Source organism: Phlebotomus papatasi, chromosome 1 (genome assembly GCF_024763615.1).
Source record: "Phlebotomus papatasi isolate M1 chromosome 1, Ppap_2.1, whole genome shotgun sequence".
Taxonomy (NCBI): Eukaryota; Metazoa; Arthropoda; class Insecta; order Diptera; family Psychodidae; genus Phlebotomus; species Phlebotomus papatasi.
The window spans coordinates 29,150,948-29,170,977 of record NC_077222.1 but is presented as its reverse complement, the minus strand read 5'-3'; the positions used below and the strand labels follow the sequence as shown (position 1 = coordinate 29,170,977).

The following is a 20,030-nucleotide window of genomic DNA, read 5'->3' as shown; positions in this document are numbered from 1 at the left end:
ATTTCTTTTACTTTTCCTAAGAGATTTACACTAAATTATTACGGAATTATTAACAATTGATGATAAGCCAACTAATATTTAATAAAAATGTGTAAGTCTCTTACGAAAAATAAAAGAAAATTAACATTATTCGAAGGCACGAACGTTCAAAGGGAGAGTACTTTCCTCTAATGTGAATTTCCTTTGTTTTTCGTAAGAGATTTACAATAAATTATCACGAAATTATCAACAATTGATGATAAGTTTATTTTATTTTATAGTCCCTCTTTGGATTTTTTTGATTTAAATTGCTTGTTAATTGCTGTAATGCGAATCTTGATGAGAAATTTTATTGTGTACTCAAGCAAGTTGTTGTTGTGGCATACATCATCAAAGAGATGCAGCTGCATTGCCTGGTGTATAATCTTTTTGCATAGATTATTTTCGTGTTTAATTTTTGTGAATAGTTCCTCAAACATTTCAATCAACACGACCATTTTCCTCTCGAATGCTTCTGTAGGAACTGTTAAATTTCCACATTTATCGTTATTAGTAGAGGTTTCATACGCTCTATATTGCAAATATAGGAGCGAATAACTTCTCTCTGTTCCCTCCATCTCTTTAAACTCCTGAACGCAAGAACATTTAACTCTACGTATCAACTGAAAAAGTATATATCCTGTGATGTAGGCTTGGGCACACCTTTTCATCTCGTCATTAGGGTTATCGGAGTCTTCGGTTTCTATCTTTGGCGTATGTAAAAATTTCGTATATGCCGACATAACATCACTTTCCGCGGTTTTGGTAGATTCTTCCTCTTCCTCAACCGAATTTACAACTTCTTCTTGGAAGGACTTCGATGTTAAAACATCATTCACTGATAAGAGATGCACACATTCGCTCTCTTCATAGGATGCTGTCTCTGGGGCCTTAGTGGTCTGAAAAAGGCATATCGAAAAGTTTTTGCAGAACGTATACGCCGATGGATTCGACTCATGGGACCCTTTAAAATTCCTCATTACTGAGAAGAGATTCTCTAAGGGATCCTGGTTAAACCTTGATGTTAGGATATATTTTTGGGTCTCTTCATTTAAATATTCTTCACATAGGCCAAGTATCCCAAGGAGGGTCTGAGTGAATCCATCGTAACATGGCAAGCGCTTCCAAATTTTTTGCCGCTGTTGGGGTAGACGTCGCCACGTTTGCACATACTCCACCATTTGCTTAATGTTATCCTTAACGGAAGTAACTAAAGAAATACCGCAACGCGCTGGATTTTTGCTGGTTTCATATTTCGAATTAAGGTTATCAAAAACCATATTCAGTCTTTTGGCGAATTTCGCCATTGATATGGCCAATTCTGCATCTTTCCCGGTGAAACATCCACTTCCAACCACTGTATAAAGAGCTGCAGCAGTCTTGTAGAGCTGCAGCAGTCTTGTATAAGCCAACTAATATTTAATAGAAATGTCCAAGTCTCTTACCGTGCTATATCACACAAGGATTTTTTCAATTTGTAAATTCAATTTAATTTTCAGATGAATTGTTCCTATGCGTTATTTTGCATTAAAAACCAATTGAATTGATAGATCTGCACTTATTTATTAATAAAAACTAATACTTGCCTCAGAGAAAACCTGTTTCATATGTTAAAATAGCATAAATGTGGTTGCTCAAATAAATTTTAATTCAGCAAATTAAAATGTTAAAATTGCTCATTAATTTCAATTTTATTGCAGTAGAACAAGTAGTCTTTTGAAGAAAATTGTTCTTATTAATTTTATTTACTCGTAATTAATATTATTTGTGGCCAAAATATAAGATAAGGTGTTTTAGTGATAAACTTGCATGAAGTGAAGCTTAAGTATTGGGAGTAATTCATTAGGTTCCTCCAAAGCCATTCGAAGGAAATTATTTGTTATGTTAAGAAATTTCAGTCGGGAGTTGGGACGACTTCATACAGATTTTCAATAAGACTGTATGAGAGTCGCTGCATGAACCCTTTGCCTACAAATCTTTTTTTTTCTGGCTTTGGGGATCCTTCTGAATAACAGATAAGTGACTTATAAGACATTTTAAGTACTGTCACACATTTTCCGGAGAAATTCAAGCAAATTGAGCAAATTTCTTGCAAAATGTGTCCTGACTATGAGAATTTTCAAGTAAATTCTAGAAATCTTAATGCTCAATTGGCTCAATTGAATTTAAAATTAAAACGCGAAAAAACCTAGTGTGATAGCACCTTTAGGAAAACTAAAAGAAAATTCACATTATTCGAAGGCATGAACGTTCGAAGGGAGAGTACTTTCCCTTAACACTTTTAATAATTCGGGATTATAGCGTTGGGATTTTGATTTTCAGAATTTTGACCGGGATCCGTCCAGCACATTATGTTACCACGTTCTGCTTTCAAGAGAGGCTTTAAAGGGAAAACCTAAATTAGAAAGAAGTTTTTCGCGATTTTTTTAGGAATAGAAAAAGATCAAACTTCACGGATATTCTTGGCGATTTTTTGCTATTTAAAAAAATCGACCACCGAATCTGTATTAAATTTTGTATAAAAAAATACACGCTCCAATGGACTTGAAATGTTTATTGTGATATTTGGAGGCCTATTTTGAACAAAAATTATTTATAAGTGGTACAGACTCTTAACAGAAGTTCTAGAATGAATTAATAATGTTTTTCGATGTGTACTTTAAAAAACGGTGAAAATTTTGAAGCAAAGAATATATTTTTTTATAAAAAAATATTGAATCAGTTAAAGAAGTTTCTGTGTTCATTGGCATATTGGTTGGCTAATTCCATGCAATTGTTTTCGGTTTCTTTGGGCATGAAACGTTTCGCAGTGCAGTTTGCTCTAAAAGTTTGTTCACATATTCTAATTTATTACTCCCTCCGTTCCGAAATAAGTCGTACGTTTGACGAAAAATTAGGGATTAAGGAATGGTTTCAGAGAATGTTTTTGTTATTTGCAAATATCTTGTGTATATGAACTATTCTCCATGTTCAGGGATAAAGAAGTTGAAGTTGTCCATTTTTCGCGTTTTTTTACAGAGAGCTCCGTTAGATATTTATTTACTACAAGATGGACTGTGATTAACATTACAGGCTAGAATTTGTTCTAAATTTCTAGTATGAAAAAGTAGAACTCACCAGTTATTACCGATATGACATTTTTTATTGCTCAAATTTTGAAGAATAAGCAATAAAAAGAACATACTTTTTTTATATATTCGAATATTTGGATGCAAAATGGTGAGAGATAGGGACTTGGGACCTTCAGCGGACCCCCCATAAGTTGACCCTGGGATCATTTATATGTTTCTTTAAAATATATCCAGAATTGAAAAATATCGCAAGACGTGTTTTCGAGCAATCCTAAAAACATGATTTTGAAGGGGAAGGGGGGGGGGGGTGGGGGCAAAATAAAGGGCATATTAATGGTACCAGGGTCAATTTATGAAGGGGTCCTCCGAAGGTCCCAAGTCTCTATCTCTCACCATTCTGCACCTATTTTAGATTGAAAATAAAACGCCAAAAATAAGACATTTTTAAGACATTCATTCCTCAACATACCACCAAGACTGGATCCCAATTTTAGTACTGGACATTAGAAATAGTTCATTACAAGAGATAAGGGAAGAGCACCAGCGATCGGCAGTGTTCCTCGGATCGTCAAGTTATTACCATATTGTTGCACCAATGCAAATGAATTTTTAAATATTATTAGTTACTTTTTACTATTTAACTCTCACAAGAATGCAGTGTATTAGCTCAGATTTAATTTATAAAACCAATTTTCCGTGAGACACCTGATTAAATTTGTGACGATCCGAGGTACAGAGTACATAGTTGCAATTAAACCTATTTGTTATTAATTTATTGTATAAATTTAAAATTGAATTGCACAGATATAGTTAAATGGATCACTAATATATCGATTAGCATACACAAAAATACCAAATAGTATTTTAAGGCTTATATTTTCAATTAAATATCGAATATTTCTCTTAACATTCCGATCCGGGGAGCTCTTCCCTTAATTGTTGATACACAAAACATTTACCAACAAACTTTCCATTAATCCCAATTTTTCCCAAACGTACGACTTATTTCGGAACGGAGGGAGTAATTATTTTTGAGTCAAAAATCATGCCTAAGACAGTGTTTTTATCTAAAGTGGCTTTCAGGAACTATTTCCTGTTCCTGTTTCCAGAACTGAGTGGATATTAAGAAATCTCATCGCCGGAAGAAGTTAAAGCAGGGGTCAAAGTCATATCAAAAAGTGCATCAGAAGGACTTCAAAGATTAGAAAAAGTTTAAACACAAGTGAATTAGATTTGATGAGAATTACTTTAAACTGGAAAAATAGATATATTCAAGAAAAAATCAATAGTTTTCGAGAAAAATAAAAAGTCACCTTTCAAGAATAATTTGAATACATTTTTAAACTCATCATTTTATTCTCAAATTCATTTGCACTTAATTTAATGATTAAAATAAGTATATAACGAAACAAAGCGTCTTTCCAAGTTCCTGTCGTGGAGCATTTGTATGAATCTAAAATTTCCATGTCTTTTTAATAAAGTAACGCATTTGTAAGTGAAATTAAACGTTCTGTGCATAAGTTTTCCAGTTCATTTGTGAATTTCTAAATTTATAATCTTCAATTTATTATTCTAAAATCATTTATTATATTTTTTACCTTCAAGAATGCAACTGCTCGACTGCGCCCTAAAATTTCTCCAGAGTCATTTCAAGTATTTTAAGTTAAGAGAAACCTCTTGCTTTTCGATTTCGAAGTATTCGTTACAATGAGTGATTTCAAAATAATTAAATCCGATGTAATGCAAATTTGAAATGCTTAGTCATCAAGTTTTCGTAGTGTAGTGGTTATCACGTGTGCTTCACACGCACAAGGTCCCCGGTTCGATCCCGGGCGAAAACATATCTTTTTTTTTCTTTTTTTGTCTTCTTGTAAGACTATAAATAGTCATTGCATAATGATTCTTTAACAAAATTGATTTATTAAAGTGATAATAGTATTAACAGGATTAAAAGAACGAGTAAAATTGTCTGTAAGAATGTTTTAGTAACGGACAATTCGTTCAAAACACAATCTTGAGATGATTTTCGCAGGGTTTTCCACTCTTTCTTGATAGGTGGCGCTGCCTTTGACACAGTAGCCATTTTTGCCGTCAAAGTTAAAGCAGAGAGTCGCAGATTTTGTTGATAAAATAGTTCAATTTTATAAAGTGATTTTTTGAATTTTCTTTAAGCAGAACAATGAAGAGTGTAAGGAGGAAACAGGGGGTAATTACAGTTGAGGAATTTGATGAAGAGACTATATGTCGGCTTTGCTTGAAGCTCAGTACAAGTAGTGAAATGACAAATATATTTCGCAATGACACCAAAAAACAATTAAGTTTGAGGATTATGGCTTGTACTTCCCTGGAGGTAAATTTAAGGATTTTTTTTTTAATTTAAGGAAGATTTTGATTAAATTTCATGTTCTTGAAGGTAACTCCTGATGATCCACTGCCCAGTCAGATTTGTCCAACTTGCAGTGATTTCCTGGAATTGTTTTATTCTGTAAGTTTGTGAGAGAATGAGTTTGTCATGTTCGACAGAAAAACTCCCGAATTCTATCGAACTTTTTGCATTGATTTTATTTCATACGACTCTATTACATTTGACTTCTTCTACAGTTGACGTTTTAAGACACGACTTTTTTTTTACATAATTACAATTTTTGGGTTATATATTCTACTGGGGAAAAGGTGGGAAATGCAACGATTTGGGGGAATATAAGAAATGGAACAAGGTGAAAGACTGTTAAGAAATACTCCTGGAGTAGTAGGAAATGCAGTGTGTAACAATTTGGGACTGTGTTTGGGTAAAAGCTAGGAAATAGAGGGATTGTGATGAGATCACAATAGTCATATGACAAAGTCATTGGATTAAAATTAATTAAAAAGAATAATCGTAGTAAGCTTTGGAAATTTTGTTTTCAGTTCAGGAAGAAATGCAAGAGTTCTGACTTGAAGTATCGGAGATTTTTGAGATTGCAGAGTTCAGGGAAAATTAATAGTATCAATGATTTGTCTGATGATGAGGATGATGTGGAGTATTCAGAGGTTCTCATGAAGTTTAGGGAGAAGGAAAAGAATGCCGTGGAGGAGAAGCTTGAGAAAGTCAAGGAGGAACTTGCAAGCAAGTATGAGGAGGAGAAACTGACGATTCTGCAGGAGGAGAAACGGAGAATCTATCGAGAAGAAAAGCAGAAGATCCAGGAGAATGCTATGAGAGAGATTGTAGCAACGCTGAAGCAAAAGGAGAGGGAGGAAAAGACCAAAATTGAGCCAGAAGAAGCCAAAATGCAGATGGGAACTGGAAAGGTATTTCGGATTATCAAAAAGTCCAATGAGTCGAGTGAAGATCCTGAAGATGATAGCGTGGAATATGAAGTGGTAATGGGAGAGGAGGAAGAAGATAGTGAGAAGAAAGATTATCAATTCAACACTGACGTTGACTACACTTTAGTATCGGAGGATGAATATGAGATCCAAGAGGAAGCCAGTGAGGCCACGACAATAAATCAGCTGAAAGAGGATGAAAGTCATCAAGCTGACTACACGGACTACTTCAAGAGTCCAGAAGTTGATGAAGTTGAGGATTTTCACTATTTGGAGGAAGATAGAGAAGAATATGAGGAGCCAGTTGATATGGAGGAGGACGAGCAGGATGATCATGAGAATCCTACAACCAGCGATTTCATAAAAAAAGAATCCTGCGATTCCCAAAGCATGAACGTTGAGACAGATGAAGGAAAAGTCTTTTACTTGGAAATTGAGGGAGAGGAAGCAGCTAACAAGCCAGTAGGTAACATCAAACAACTCTTTGGCATTCTCAATCCAATTTTTTCCATTAAATCTAGAAATACTACGATTCAAATGGAGATCTTCTGATATTCAAATGCTCAATGTGCCCAAAAACCTTCTCGAGGAAAAAGGGGCTTGAGAAACACGAGATATCTCACATGAAACGCAAAGGATATTCATGTACCTTCTGTGAAAAGTGGTTTCCCAGCAATAGCAGTCGTCAGAGGCACGAAAGGATTCACACTGGTGGGTGAAAAAAATCAAAAAAGAAAAAAAAAAGAAAAAAGAATCTGTTTTCGCCCGGGATCGAACCGGGGACCTTGTGCGTGTGAAGCACACGTGATAACCACTACACTACGAAAACTTGAACCTTTATAAATTCAAATTCCTTACCTTGATTTGTTCCACAGGCGAGAAACCCTTCACTTGCAGCGTATGCGGGAGAAAGTTTGTCCAGAAGGAAATTCTCAAGCGTCATCTCATTGTACATTCCGCCGAGAAGCCATACAAATGCAATCAGTGCGATAAGCAATTTACTCAGAAGGAAATTCTGCGGCAACATGTGAACAGGAATCACAGCGCAAATCCCGTGGTGGAGGTGCACAAGTGTTTTCTCTGTCCAAAGGTAAATCACGCAAAAAAAAAATGCCCTAGGAGAAATATGGTGTTTATTGATTGAATTTTGTGATTCCTTTTAGACTTTCTGCCATGCCTCAGGATTAAGTCGTCATCTGCTTGTCCATGCTGGACGTACATTCCCATGCGATGTCTGTAGGAAGGAGTTTGTGGATAAGAGTGCTCTTAAAAGGCACATAAACACCATTCATAAAAATACAGCATAGAAGTTATGAGAAAAATAGAGAAATATAGATTTTATTGAATACTTTGGGGATTGCCATTGAATAAAGAATTTGCGAGAAACTACATTTGGTGTTTTATCTTTTATCCTTTTCAAAAATGACAAAAATGGATGGCAAAGTATCACACAGACAGAATGCACATATTCACGAGATAGAGCGTTCCGTGAACAATCTTTTGGGTTTTTTTTATCGGTTTACTGACGGTTAAATTGAACCCTAGTTCAATAGTCCAAGGTAAAGTGGCACAAGTTGGACAATATGGTACAATTTGGGCAGGGCTTATTGTCTTGATAAATTTAGTACTTCATTTTTATTAATGCTTTAGTTTTATAATTTGGTTCCTTGTGCTAAAAACAAATTTTGTACTGTATTTATCAAGAAAAAAATCCCTATCCAACTTGTACCGGCGAATTGCCCAACTTGTAACACTTTACCCTACAAAACAAAAAAAAAACTATTCCGAAATAAGATACTGGGTAAAAAGCGTTATTTGTATAAATGTCTTTATTATAAGTAAGGGAAAGTGTGGCACCTTTGAAGTGGTCCAGCGCTGAAATTGTGCTATTTTCTCCTATTTTTAAACGGAATTGAGCCTTATCAAAATGTATTTAGCTTCACAAGTAGTTTGTGGAGCTAAATTATATAATTGCAAGGTCCATTTTCAATTTGAAAGGGACAGATAATCCTAACCGGCTTATGTAGGTGAGATTCTTAACGTGAGCTAACTCGGAGTGCATGCAAATTCGATTTGGAGCTGATGTTGGGAGACGCCATTCAGTTATCTTGAATCAAATTCGTGAAATTATACAAATTTTGTATTTAAACCAAAATATCAAGGATTTGGATGAACTGACAGAAAAGTCTTATATGGGTGAAATGTAGACCAGAATGTTCTCTATAATTTTCCCATAGAACATGATCTCATCGATTACTCAGAAGCCAAGATAATCGAGGTTTTTTTGTTTCTTAACTCGTTTTTTCATCCAGAGTGCCCCAAGTAGTCATTTGTTGAACTTCAACTATATCAAAGAATTGTTGTATTTTGTGGGACTTTCCATTTAAAACCCTATTTTAGGTGTCTTGGTGGAGTAGAGGCAGTCAAATTGGCATCTGAGTGATTTCAAAGCGTTATTATGGGAAAAATCAATTTTTTCACACTTAAACGGCAAAATCGGAGTGATAGCTCAGTCTGAGCGGAAAATGATGTATGGACGAAATGTAGAGACAAATATCCTCTACAATTATGTCGAAGTAATCATCAAAATCGGTTCAGCGACAGTCGAGATAATTGAGGTTATGTGATATTGAAATTGGTTTTTCGACTGTGGCGCCCCTGGTGTTGGTCCCACGAAGTTCAAATATTCTATAAAGTTGTAGCATTTGGTAAGATCTTTCGTTTAAGCCCTCATTCATCAAAATCCGTCACATAGAACCGGAGATATGATTTTTTAAATTTCGTGAACTTTGACCCCTCATATCTCCGGTTCTATTGAAACCACAGCGCGCATACGCACCATTTTGGAAACGTCCTAGACTGGACTACAACATACTAAAATTTCATTAACTTGCACAATGCCGTTTTTAAGAAAAATGTCTTTAAATTTCGATGAATTTTGACGCTATCACAGCGCCACCTGTGGTGAGTTTTTGAACTTCCATCTGAAAGTGCTCATCGAGACGAAACCAAAAAGGTAAAATTTATGTCGATATGTTAATTAGAACCGGAGATAGAGGCCGGTCAATGTTCGAACTTTGACCCCTTATAGCTCGGGTCAGGGGTTATGGATCGACTTAAGGTTTTTTTTGTTTGATAGGTATAATCAACGGCTACAACATACTAAAATTTCAGCCCGATTGCATAAGGAATTTTTGAGTTATTTAACTTTTAATATTTAAAAATTTTCTTTTTAATAATAGCGCCCCTAGCGGTGGTTTTATGAACTTGCGATGTTAGAAGAGGAAGTGGCATTTCACGAGAGCTTTCCAAAAAGCCCTCATTTTTTAAATTCTGACAATTAGAACCGGAGTTATGGCCATTTTAAGAAATTTTTTTTGGACCCTTATAGCTCGGGTCAGGGGGGTCGGGGGACCTTAAGTTTGGTATTGATGGAAAGCTCTAAGGCCCAGCTATAACATACTAAAATTTGAGTCCGCTGAATGCCATAGGGGCGGAGCTATTGAGAAAACAAAAAAAGGGGGGTCTTCAAAATGGCGGAAGGAGGGGTGGGGGGTGGGGGGTCACTGCACCAAGTTGCAATTTTCATGCGATATATAACCTTTGCCGAAAACCGCAAGTCGATATCTTTTTTAGTTTAGGAGCTATTAAGCTCCAAAGAGCGGCCGGACGGCCGGACGGCCGGCCGGCCGGCCGGCCGGGAACGTAACTTAGCCCCCCATATATTCGTGATCAGGAAGTGGCGAAACACATTTTGGCCAAGTTTGAGCGCGATCGGAGGACATGAAATTTTGTTAGGATTATAGTAGGTGAGATTGTTAAGAATCTCACCTAATAGGAGGAAAAAGCTCAATTTTAAAGCTGTCCTAATTCAAAGGTGCCTATTTCTGTCTATATTAAATAACTGGTAGATTTATATAAGTGATAGTGATTAATAAGTAGTATATGAATAAGCCAAGTTTCATTTCTATCTTACAATTTTTTCTTATCTTGCAAGTCAATTAAATTTAACGTGTGAATGCATTTTTCGAAACGCGATAATTGGAACTTTGTGCAGTGATAAAGTCCTTCGATAAAAGAGACTAAAAGACATGGGAATTTATTCTAAAGATAATAAAAGTGCTAGGGGTATCTTCTCCTTCAAAATCAATTGTTTGCAGTTAATCACTTGAGTTTCAAAGGGGTCTACAAGCCTCCAGTAACCTAGAAAGATACAATTTGGGCTATGTCTAAAATTTCTTATAAAATATGCATCTCAAACTTATAAAAACTCGTAATTTAGATATCAGATCTCACAAGTGCTTTCCCATAATTTACAATTTAGTGATTTATTAATCACTCAAAATATCGCCCAAAATAGTTCAGAAGTCATTTGAATTTCGAATAAGAATTACTTATTTTTTGGATGAGAATTAGGTACTTACCGTTTCATAACCTGTTCAGAACCAATTGGAATCGATTCAGGATTGTCCGGAATCCTAAGAGTCTCCCAACGAGCCGAAACATAAAACCATAACGTTGAAAAATGCGCTCTCGAAAGCCTAAAGGTTTTACATTGAAAAACCGTTATTAGAAACGATTCAATGGAATTTTCGTATGGAAGAAGTGGCCGCCTAGATAATTTCTAAAACAAATCCAATAAACATGGTTTTGGGAGTAAAGGCTCTAGTGGGGAATAATTAATTATATTGTTTATGCAGACCCAAGTTCGTGTATGCCTAAAATTGCTCATACCGTAGACATCACAAACTTATAAATGCCATACAGAGACTTTTAGAAAAAGCATTATCAATAAAAAAAATTGATAAAAAAGTCGTTTCAAAAAATCTGTCTCAGTGCAAGTTTCCCAGCCTTATTTCGAGCATTTTAAGTCTAATAAAACCGATTTTAAGCATCATGTTATAAATTTAGATAAACCTTGCACGTTATCATAACCCTAAATTGATTCAAAAATTATTTAAGTCGACTGAAGTTCGATATTTGGTCCCAAAGCAAACAAAGCCTGATATTGGTTAAAGAGATTTTAGTATCGTTTTCCAGAATGTTCGCTCATTGATAATCTCAATTAAGATAAAGCAATTAACCTAAAAATATGAATTTTTGGATAAATTGAACTCAAAAAATTATGAGAAAACACTTGAATTTATCGTAAAATACTATTTTCACAAAGACGAAACACCTGGGATTTGCTTACAAAGGTGTTTAACCAATGTCAAAAATCGAAAATTTGAGGTTAAAATTCCTTGGTTATTTTTCGTATTCGTTAGATTTGATCTCCAGGGACTTTTATCTGCCTATAAACGCAGAAAAAATTTTACGTGTCCAACAGTTTAATGATTGCACAAGCAATGGTAACCGTAAAAACCTACTTGGTAAATCTTTGAGAAATATGTATATATTCAACCACGGTTTAAGATTATTGAAGGGTTATCGGATCAAATGCATTACAGTTATAGAGGAGTAATTAATAGAAACAAATTAGCTTGCAAATTACTTTTAGAATGATGTAATGCAGATGTGAGCGAGTACCGTTTGAAACTTAACAAACGTCAAATGAAAATTGTACGTCAATGGTCCAAACAAACGCTATCTGGACAAACTTATTATGACGTTTATTCGGTTTCAAACAATTCTTGCTCACGTGTCTGATGTAATGTTTCTTTCATCTATTTTACGCGAATATTTCAGAAAACCGGTAAAACGCTTACACATAACAAAAGAAATAACAATTGTGACCAATGCAGCTGGGTTGGAAATTTAAAGACATTTCCAAAAAAAAATTAAATTTTTCCAAATTGGCTGAGAAACGGCCCTCTCGAGTTGTTAAACTTTGATATATAAAAATAAAAATAACTAAAGGAAATTTTAATTTTTTAAGTGATATTTTCTGGTTTTAGTTTTAGTTAAAACGTCATTTATTTCTATCTTTTCTTTTATTGTTTTTAAATTTTAGTTTATGTGATATTTTCTGGACCAAGAAAAGCCTGCTTATTAATTACAGAACAAATTAGTAACGAAAATGTTACACCACGACATTCCGTAATTTATGTCAAAGATATTCCCTGCAAGTATGCAATTTTTAAGTCATAAATAATTTACAATATTTGAAATTTAAAGCTTGAAAATTATTTGCATAGATTTAGGGCATTTCGAATATTGATATAATAAATTAACTCCAAATAGTAGGCAATTTGTATGGATGTCATTTTGAATTCGTGATTGACAAGAAGTTCATCTTATACTATTTCCAATAAATGAAATCGTTTTAGCCGTTTTCGAAACTAAAGAAAAACATGGTTTTGGTGAACAAAACGTGTGGAAATAATGTATATTGAAGGGGGTCATCATCGAAGACTAGATATCAAAATCTGTTACCGTTTGATCTCCAGAATGGTAGCAAGTTGACATATAAAATGGATTATAATACAGCTCTTGCTTTGAGTTCGAACAGTAAAACAATTGGATAGCGTAATATAGGGGTAATTTGGAATCATATTTAATTCGCAACTTTGAGTTTAACAGTTTAGTTATCAAAAGGAAAGAAAAAACAACAAAAACGTATACACTCGAATGTAGTCTTGTAATTCTTCGTTTTCTTTTCCTCTTTGACCATCTGAAACAATTAGAAAATCTCGAAATTCCAAAATAGACACACGACATTTTTCAGTCTAAAAACGAAATTTTCCATTAAAGTTCTATCTATAAAAAACATGTAGGGGAAACTGGGGCACCACCAAACACGGGGTAGCACAAAACACTAATTTTTATTTCCTAACTACTTGGACTATCTCAACCATTTCTTCAGTAGACAAGCATCCTTATAGTGCCGATAAATTCCTATATGTCTTGTCTTTAGAAGTCGAATATCTGATTAAAAAATCGCAGTGTTTGATGCTACCCTGTGTTCGTTTCCCCTATAGGGCATATTTCGTTGAACCCTTTTTTTTTAAATTTTTGCAATAACAGAGATTCTCTTCTCTGCTTCGCGGTCTGGAACACAAATAAGACACATCTCCAAGAAGGAATTCCAGGCTTTTACCAGTACACCAAAAACAGCCTTGAATGAAAATCCTCTTGAAACGCAGCATTTCATCTTCAGAAGCTCATCCTCTTACCATAACTCGTAGATTCTTATCCATATACTACCAAATTCCAATTGTTTACGATAAGAGGTATGATCTCATGTTGAGGAGTCCCCCGCAGAGACCAAAAGGACCATCCGGAATCTGCAAAGCAATCCACCTGACCATAAAGGTCTATAAGTTTATCTTAGTAGTTAATCTTATCTTAACAATAATGATATGGCAGGGTGGAGTTGTTTTATCCGTTGTATCCCTGAATTGCAAATTGGATTTTGATATCTATTTATAAAAAAAGACAATAAACCTAGGAATGAAACCTAGTTGTATCACTTGAGTTGAGGTTGAAATTACGATTAATAAAAATAGGATTAATTATTCAGAAGAATTTAAATATTTTGCAAAAATATTGTATTGGCCTTTTTATTATGCAAAAGTTTCACCATTTATTATAAAACATGGTATTTTAAGCGTTTTATCATTGAACGCCTATCAATTTGCAATTATTTAAAATGTGCTTAATCACTTTTATTATTAATTATTATACTGCTCTTAATTGAAATAAAATTTACCAAAATATTCAATATCTTCACTGAATATCAATTTTTAGTCTTCATTGTGATTAATTGAAAATAGTTTAAATTATTCAGAATGATAACGTTGTTCTGAATACTAGTTAAAATGTGAGGATAAATTATGATATTAATATATCAAAGATAGATATTATAATATATTATCTAACATTTTTAAAAGTTTCTCTGTAGAATGCTTAAAGTTACGAGAATGGTGATGGATCGTATTGTTTTCAACTCAGTCTAAAGTCTTTGTGTGACATTAACCTATGGGAAATGAACTAAAGTTTTAAAATCGTAAAAAGTTCCAGTAGAACAAGTGAAAAGAAATATTCTATTTTACTTATAAAAGAACTTTTACTAAAAATTCTTTTATATTTATATTTTAATAAATCTATGTAAATATTTTCTTAACGTGTAACAGTTTCGAGTTGACAGAGTTTTATAACTTTTTAATTTAATAATCACGTTCTATGAAGCTCTTTATAAGGGAAGAGTACCAGCGATCGGCAGTGTTCCTCGGATCGTCAGGTTAATAACACATTGTTGCTCCAAATTAAATGATTTTTTAAAAGTTATTAGCTACTTTTTACAATTTAACTCTCACAAGAATGCAGTGCATTAACTCAGATTTAATTTACATAACAAATTTTCCCTGAGACACCTAATTAAACACCTGACGATCCGAGGTACAGCGTGCAAGTTTGCAATTACACATATTTTTTATTAATTTATTGTAAAAATTTAAAATTTAAAAGCACAGATATAGTAAAGGGGGTCACTAATGTATCCATTAGCATACATAAAAATATCAAATAGTGATCTGAGGACTGTATTTTCAACTAAATATGGAGCATGTCTCCTAACATTCCGATCCGGGGTACTCTTCCCTTACCTTACTTTCTAATAGATTAAGAAAAATTATTGTGCTGATACGAATGAGTTATTATAATTTTTGTTGTCCCCATGTCCCTGACTTCGTCTGAGGAAGTTGTGGAACTGTCTTTCGGCATTATTATTCTCAGCAGACGTCATTAATTGGCAGTACGGGCTAATCCCTTGAGGTTTCTCCTTATTCACGGTTGGCCATAATTAAGGCAATTAGTTGAAAGTTTCAGTACAATATTATCTGTAACCCTCCCCCGTGTCATTCCCTTTTGCGTCTCCTCAATTTGGAAGCCATTTCGAAATGTATTTTGCGCTTTTCCACTTTTCACACTTAATTTCCCACCCAACATTGTTCCCTTGAAAGGAGCAAAAATATTCTTTTACACCCATAATCATTATTCATGAGGAAAATTTCTTATGCAGACTACAACGTTCTTCCACACCTATTTTTTTTTTAAACTTTCTGCACTTAGTATTGTGCTTTTAGTAAAATAGTGGTATGCTTTCAGTGCATATGGAAAATATGATTCTGAATATAGGCTATGGTCCTACCTAAACTATAGAGAAACGCTTTCAGGCGTCGCACACATCCTGGCTTCGAACACTTCATATTTTTCCAATATTCCGTTAACCCATTCCTTACCATGGTATTATACATCATATGCAAATTGAGTGATTTTAGATGATTTATTTCTAAGCAATTGATATTCGAATTGCTATCGAGAATTAATTTTTAGTTACTTTAGTCCTTCAATTACTTGGAAAAAATAGCCCGACAGAGATGGAAACACATTTTGTTGTTCTTTTCTCGCTTCGCGGAAAATCATGCAAAATCTTTGCTCAAAATGGCGGACGGGAAATACGACATCCCGTCGAATTTCTTAAAATTGGACTTTTTCCTATTTCCTGATTTGAATTCTGGTCGTCAATTTTCTTCTTGGATAGTTACTCTATCTAAATCAGTAGAGTTTGTAATGAATGAATGTACAGAATTTAAATTCTGTGACCGTTAAGACGAGTGTTTGAGAGCGGCTCCCCGCGCCCCCATAATAGATAAAAAAAAAATTTCTTTTCAAAAAAATCATCTATTATTCTGTAAGAAACTAATTCCAAAATATGAACATTCTATCTTAAGTATTTCTAGTACACTGACTGAATGGGTTAATGAATCTGATCTTGATGGCAATATATTTTAAAAGCTAATCTTAAGTCACAAATCAGGTCAGATTCATTAAAAGAACATTGGAAAATTATAAAGTGTTCGAGGCCAGAGTATGTGCTAAGCCTGAAAGTCCTTCCCCTACAATCAAAGATTCTTTAAGCTTAACGCTTTGCTGAAAAAAGCATCATGCGTAGATTATTTTTTTTTGTATATTTCTGTTAGTATTTAGGCTCGACATCGAGATAGAATCAAGAATATTTTAGAAGTGAGAAAAGAAGCAATATGTATACAAGCTATTGTTATTGTTAGAAATGATGTTTGAAGTAAAAATGTGGGGTGGACCTTTTTTCTTCATCCATCGACAAAACGGCGACATGGCGAACGTGCTTTATATGAGCTTTTTAAAGGTTGAATACAAAATAAAAGCTTCCACAAATAGGCATTCATCACTCTGTTTCTTTTTTCTTTGACAAGTTTTTCCATTACTTTGGCTTCTTCAAATATGTAAATTCAGTTTAAAGAGCAAAATTTCCGCCTTTTAAACAACTTTTTATATAGCCCTTCGCAAAAACTTTAATGGAAACAGTTTCAGTTGAATAAATTTAATTCATTGTCCCAATTAGAATAAATAATTCGTTAGTAGGGATGTCGGAAAGAAGAAAATATTTCAAGAATGGACATTGTATCCCTTTCATGTGGAAAACAAAGCCCTATATAATACTTATACATATTCCTGAATTCAATCATCTACATATATTCCCATATACAGTATACACGAGCATTCCAGGGGCATAGTCATTCATTATTTTCGTGTTTAATTAAATTTCCCTTTTAATGATAACAATTTTTTATAAGGGCTTTACTGCTTATATTTTCAGCGTACAAGAGAGTATGAGGAATGTGATTTTTTTCAGCACAGAGAGCTTTCCCGGGAATGTTCATGACAAGTACAAAATGAAAGACTACGCGGTATATTGTGTGTATACTAAATCAAAAGTTTTATTAAGTAATCTTAAAAAATGACACCTAAACTTATGCTTTCTACACTTCCTTTCACCGCAAGTTCTTTTGCAGAACAATAATTTTATAAATAGCATATCAGAGAGCTTTTCCATTTAAAGATCTGATAATTGCTATAAACACATGACAAACCATAAGACCTTTGCGAAGTACTTGAACTTATAACTTCTTAAGTAATTCCTCAAGTTTTAGTTGTCAGTCCAAAATTTACATTTCTTTTTAATTAATCATGTAAAAGATAGCCCAAACTAGTCTTGGAGTAATATAATTGATTGTCGAGAGCTCCTGACTTTTTGAGATTCTTAAACCTAATCGGTTTAGAAATCCGTTTTTAAGAAAGTAAATAATTTTTAACCACGAAAAAAGCTGGATCAAATCTGCTGTCTTTTCGCTTTTGACTGAGACACGGCTACACAATCTTTAGAATCTTTAAAAAAATATATATTAATACTTTAATACATATTCATCTTCACGGAATTGATTGCCTGAAATGTCTGCTAGTCGGCTAAAGGATATATACGGACGTATAAACCAAGATGAGTTGTCTTCTTTCAATTATCTTGTAGAATTATTTATGTAAATCGTTCTGGCTTTATTGATATAAATATTGTTATATTTAACCTTTAGATTTAGTTTTAGAATAAAAATGAATTCTATCTAAAGTTGAATTGTATAAATAATGCATTGAATAAAATGATAACTTGTTTTTAGTTGCACTACAGATCAGCATTATGCCCAACACACAATATCTTTTGTTTTGTAAACATGTTTTCAAAATTTCCTATGAGAATGAGCGAGATGACTAGATCTAGATCTCATTCACTCTCATTGAAATATCAAAAACATGTTTAATAAACAAAAGTTATTGTGCATTGGGCATTAGTCTAGACATAAAGTTAAGCCATATTGAAATATTTATTCAAATCTTAAAATTCCATATTTTTGAATCCCAAAAATATTCAAAATCAATTAGTCAAAGAAGAGAACGATAATTAAGGATAAAATAGGTCTTGTCCTCATAATGAATCGTATCGGGATATTGGTTACAATGTAATCACATTATATTAGGGGAGACCGGGGCACCTATAGCCAGAGGTAGAATTAGTCAGTGGATTTTTCTCGTTTTCCTTAAAATGTACATCGAACAAAGTATTTTTTAATGAAAGTAGGAACACATCTCCATATTCCCAGAAATATTTATAACTCTGATCCTGTTATCCTACAATTTAGAAGCATTTTTTTAAAATTGGTATAAAATTGTAATTTTGATGTTATAGTTTTTGTACCAGTATTTGGTTTTCTGAGTTTCTAGTCAAGATTTCATAGTTTTACCTCGTTTCTGGTTTAATAAACCTAATTAAAAAATATTTTTCACTTGGATAATAATTATGCACTTTTTATATAAGATGATAAACACTGAAACAGCCCTCGGGGCAGTTGTAGCCACTCTTTCGTGGCGGTCTAATCAATGATTTTTCACTAATACATGGATAATTGTTAGACGAAAAGTACTATTAATATTTCAAGCAGTATTGCCATTTGGATGAGCAATTTTTCCGCAATTACAAAAATGTCATAAAAAAGTCGGCTAAAGCCTTTTTCATTACACTTAGGGTAAGTTTAATGCAAAATTTGGGTAATTGAGCACCAAACTCTGAGCGCTGTCAACTGTGCCTAAGAGCGAAAGTCAAAGACTTGAATGAAAGGATAGTTTGCCCACGACTCGACTTGGGCTCCCCATTTAGGCATGGCTTAAAAAACTTCGACTTTTATTTAGAGTAAGTGTGCCAAATTTCGGCATAGTTGCATATAAGCACCGAAGTCCTAAGTTTGAAATGCAATATTTTTAATTCATATTGAAATTTTTTGTTACTTCCTTTTCGGGAGGGTTGTGTGGAACCTTGAAAACTAGTTTATCATCTTCGTTTTCTTTAAATCACTTCCTAAAATATTGAAAAATTAATAAAAAATATGGGCATTGCTTTGGGTAGTATTCCGGCCACTTTGAGTGAAATTCCGACCATCTATTTTCTGGCCACCTTTTGTGACGCAACGGATAGAAAATTTCAAAACGTCAAACGGAACGAGTTTAATATTTAGTTTAATACGTTTATATAACCCACAAGCCCTGAGATCTTCCGCGTAATTTATCCTGAAGACCTGAAGAGTACCATCTCAAATTTATGCGCAGATTCTCGTAGCAATTTGCCCTTCCTGAACTCTTCCAAGGCCCTTTCCACATCATCTTTTTATAGAAGTGATGCTTTTTTTTTTCTCTGGACATTGTAGAACTCAGAAATAAAAAAAAAACTCAAAATCAATAAGAAATTTAGGAAAGCAAAAGATGTTGCCGGAATAGGCAACACTACCTCACCGGAGAGACGCTCACAAAATATATACTTTTTTACGCGAAATACAGGATCCAGCTGGGAAATTTCACCCGAAATTTAAAGATTGATTCACTATTAACATAACGACGGCTCCATTCCATACTATTCTAAGTCGACTTAGAATTATATTACTCCGAGAGATATGCTGTTCCTGAGACCGAGATCTTCAACTGGTAAAAAATTGGTGGCAATCGGCGTTCGGGTAACGAGATATTCAATTTTTTCGAAAAAAATGTACACGGGCAACATAGGAAATCGGCAACTTCAAATGGCTCTCCTGAAATGTTGTCATTCTGAGATAGAATAGTATGGAATGGAACCGTCGATAAACAATCTTTAAAGAAAACTAATCAATTTTCATGAAAAACAGCGAAAGAAAATCTTTTGCCGATCTGTCAAACAGAAAAAATGTGCCGATCTGTCACATTTTTGGTAAGACTCTTTCCACACTGAGTATCTTTACAACGCAATTTAAATTCAAATTATACATAAAATTTAACGGTCTTTGTGTTAATACATCC

The 20,030-nt window shown here is 33.9% G+C and overlaps 1 protein-coding gene and 2 non-coding genes across 3 annotated transcripts; 2 read left to right on the top strand and 1 right to left on the bottom strand.

Moving 5' to 3' along the window:
* The first annotated feature begins 4,857 nt into the window (after positions 1-4,857).
* Positions 4,858-4,930, top strand: Trnav-cac (transfer RNA valine (anticodon CAC)). Its single transcript has one exon. It is a non-coding gene; the product is annotated as a tRNA-Val (tRNA).
* A 220-nt stretch (positions 4,931-5,150) lies between these two features.
* On the top strand, positions 5,151-7,785 carry LOC129799593 (zinc finger protein 892-like). Its single transcript, XM_055843615.1, has 6 exons — positions 5,151-5,439; positions 5,503-5,574; positions 5,997-6,860; positions 6,920-7,109; positions 7,274-7,488; positions 7,562-7,785. The coding sequence occupies exons 1-6, from the start codon at positions 5,269-5,271 to the stop codon at positions 7,703-7,705; spliced, it is 1,656 nt and encodes a 551-aa protein (XP_055699590.1). The 5' UTR covers positions 5,151-5,268; the 3' UTR covers positions 7,706-7,785.
* Trnav-cac (transfer RNA valine (anticodon CAC)) lies at positions 7,155-7,227 on the bottom strand. Its single transcript has one exon. It is a non-coding gene; the product is annotated as a tRNA-Val (tRNA).
* Positions 7,786-20,030: the final 12,245 nt, after the last annotated feature.

Bases quoted from the DNA above. Each gene is read 5' to 3' on its own strand.
- LOC129799593 (XM_055843615.1), top strand. From the start codon at position 5,269: ATGAAGAGTGTAAGGAGGAAACAGGGGGTAATTACAGTTGAGGAATTT. The intron at 5,440-5,502 runs GTAAATTTAAGG...ATGTTCTTGAAG, and splicing joins TGGCTTGTACTTCCCTGGAG to GTAACTCCTGATGATCCACT. The intron at 6,861-6,919 runs GTAGGTAACATC...CATTAAATCTAG, and splicing joins AGGAAGCAGCTAACAAGCCA to AAATACTACGATTCAAATGG.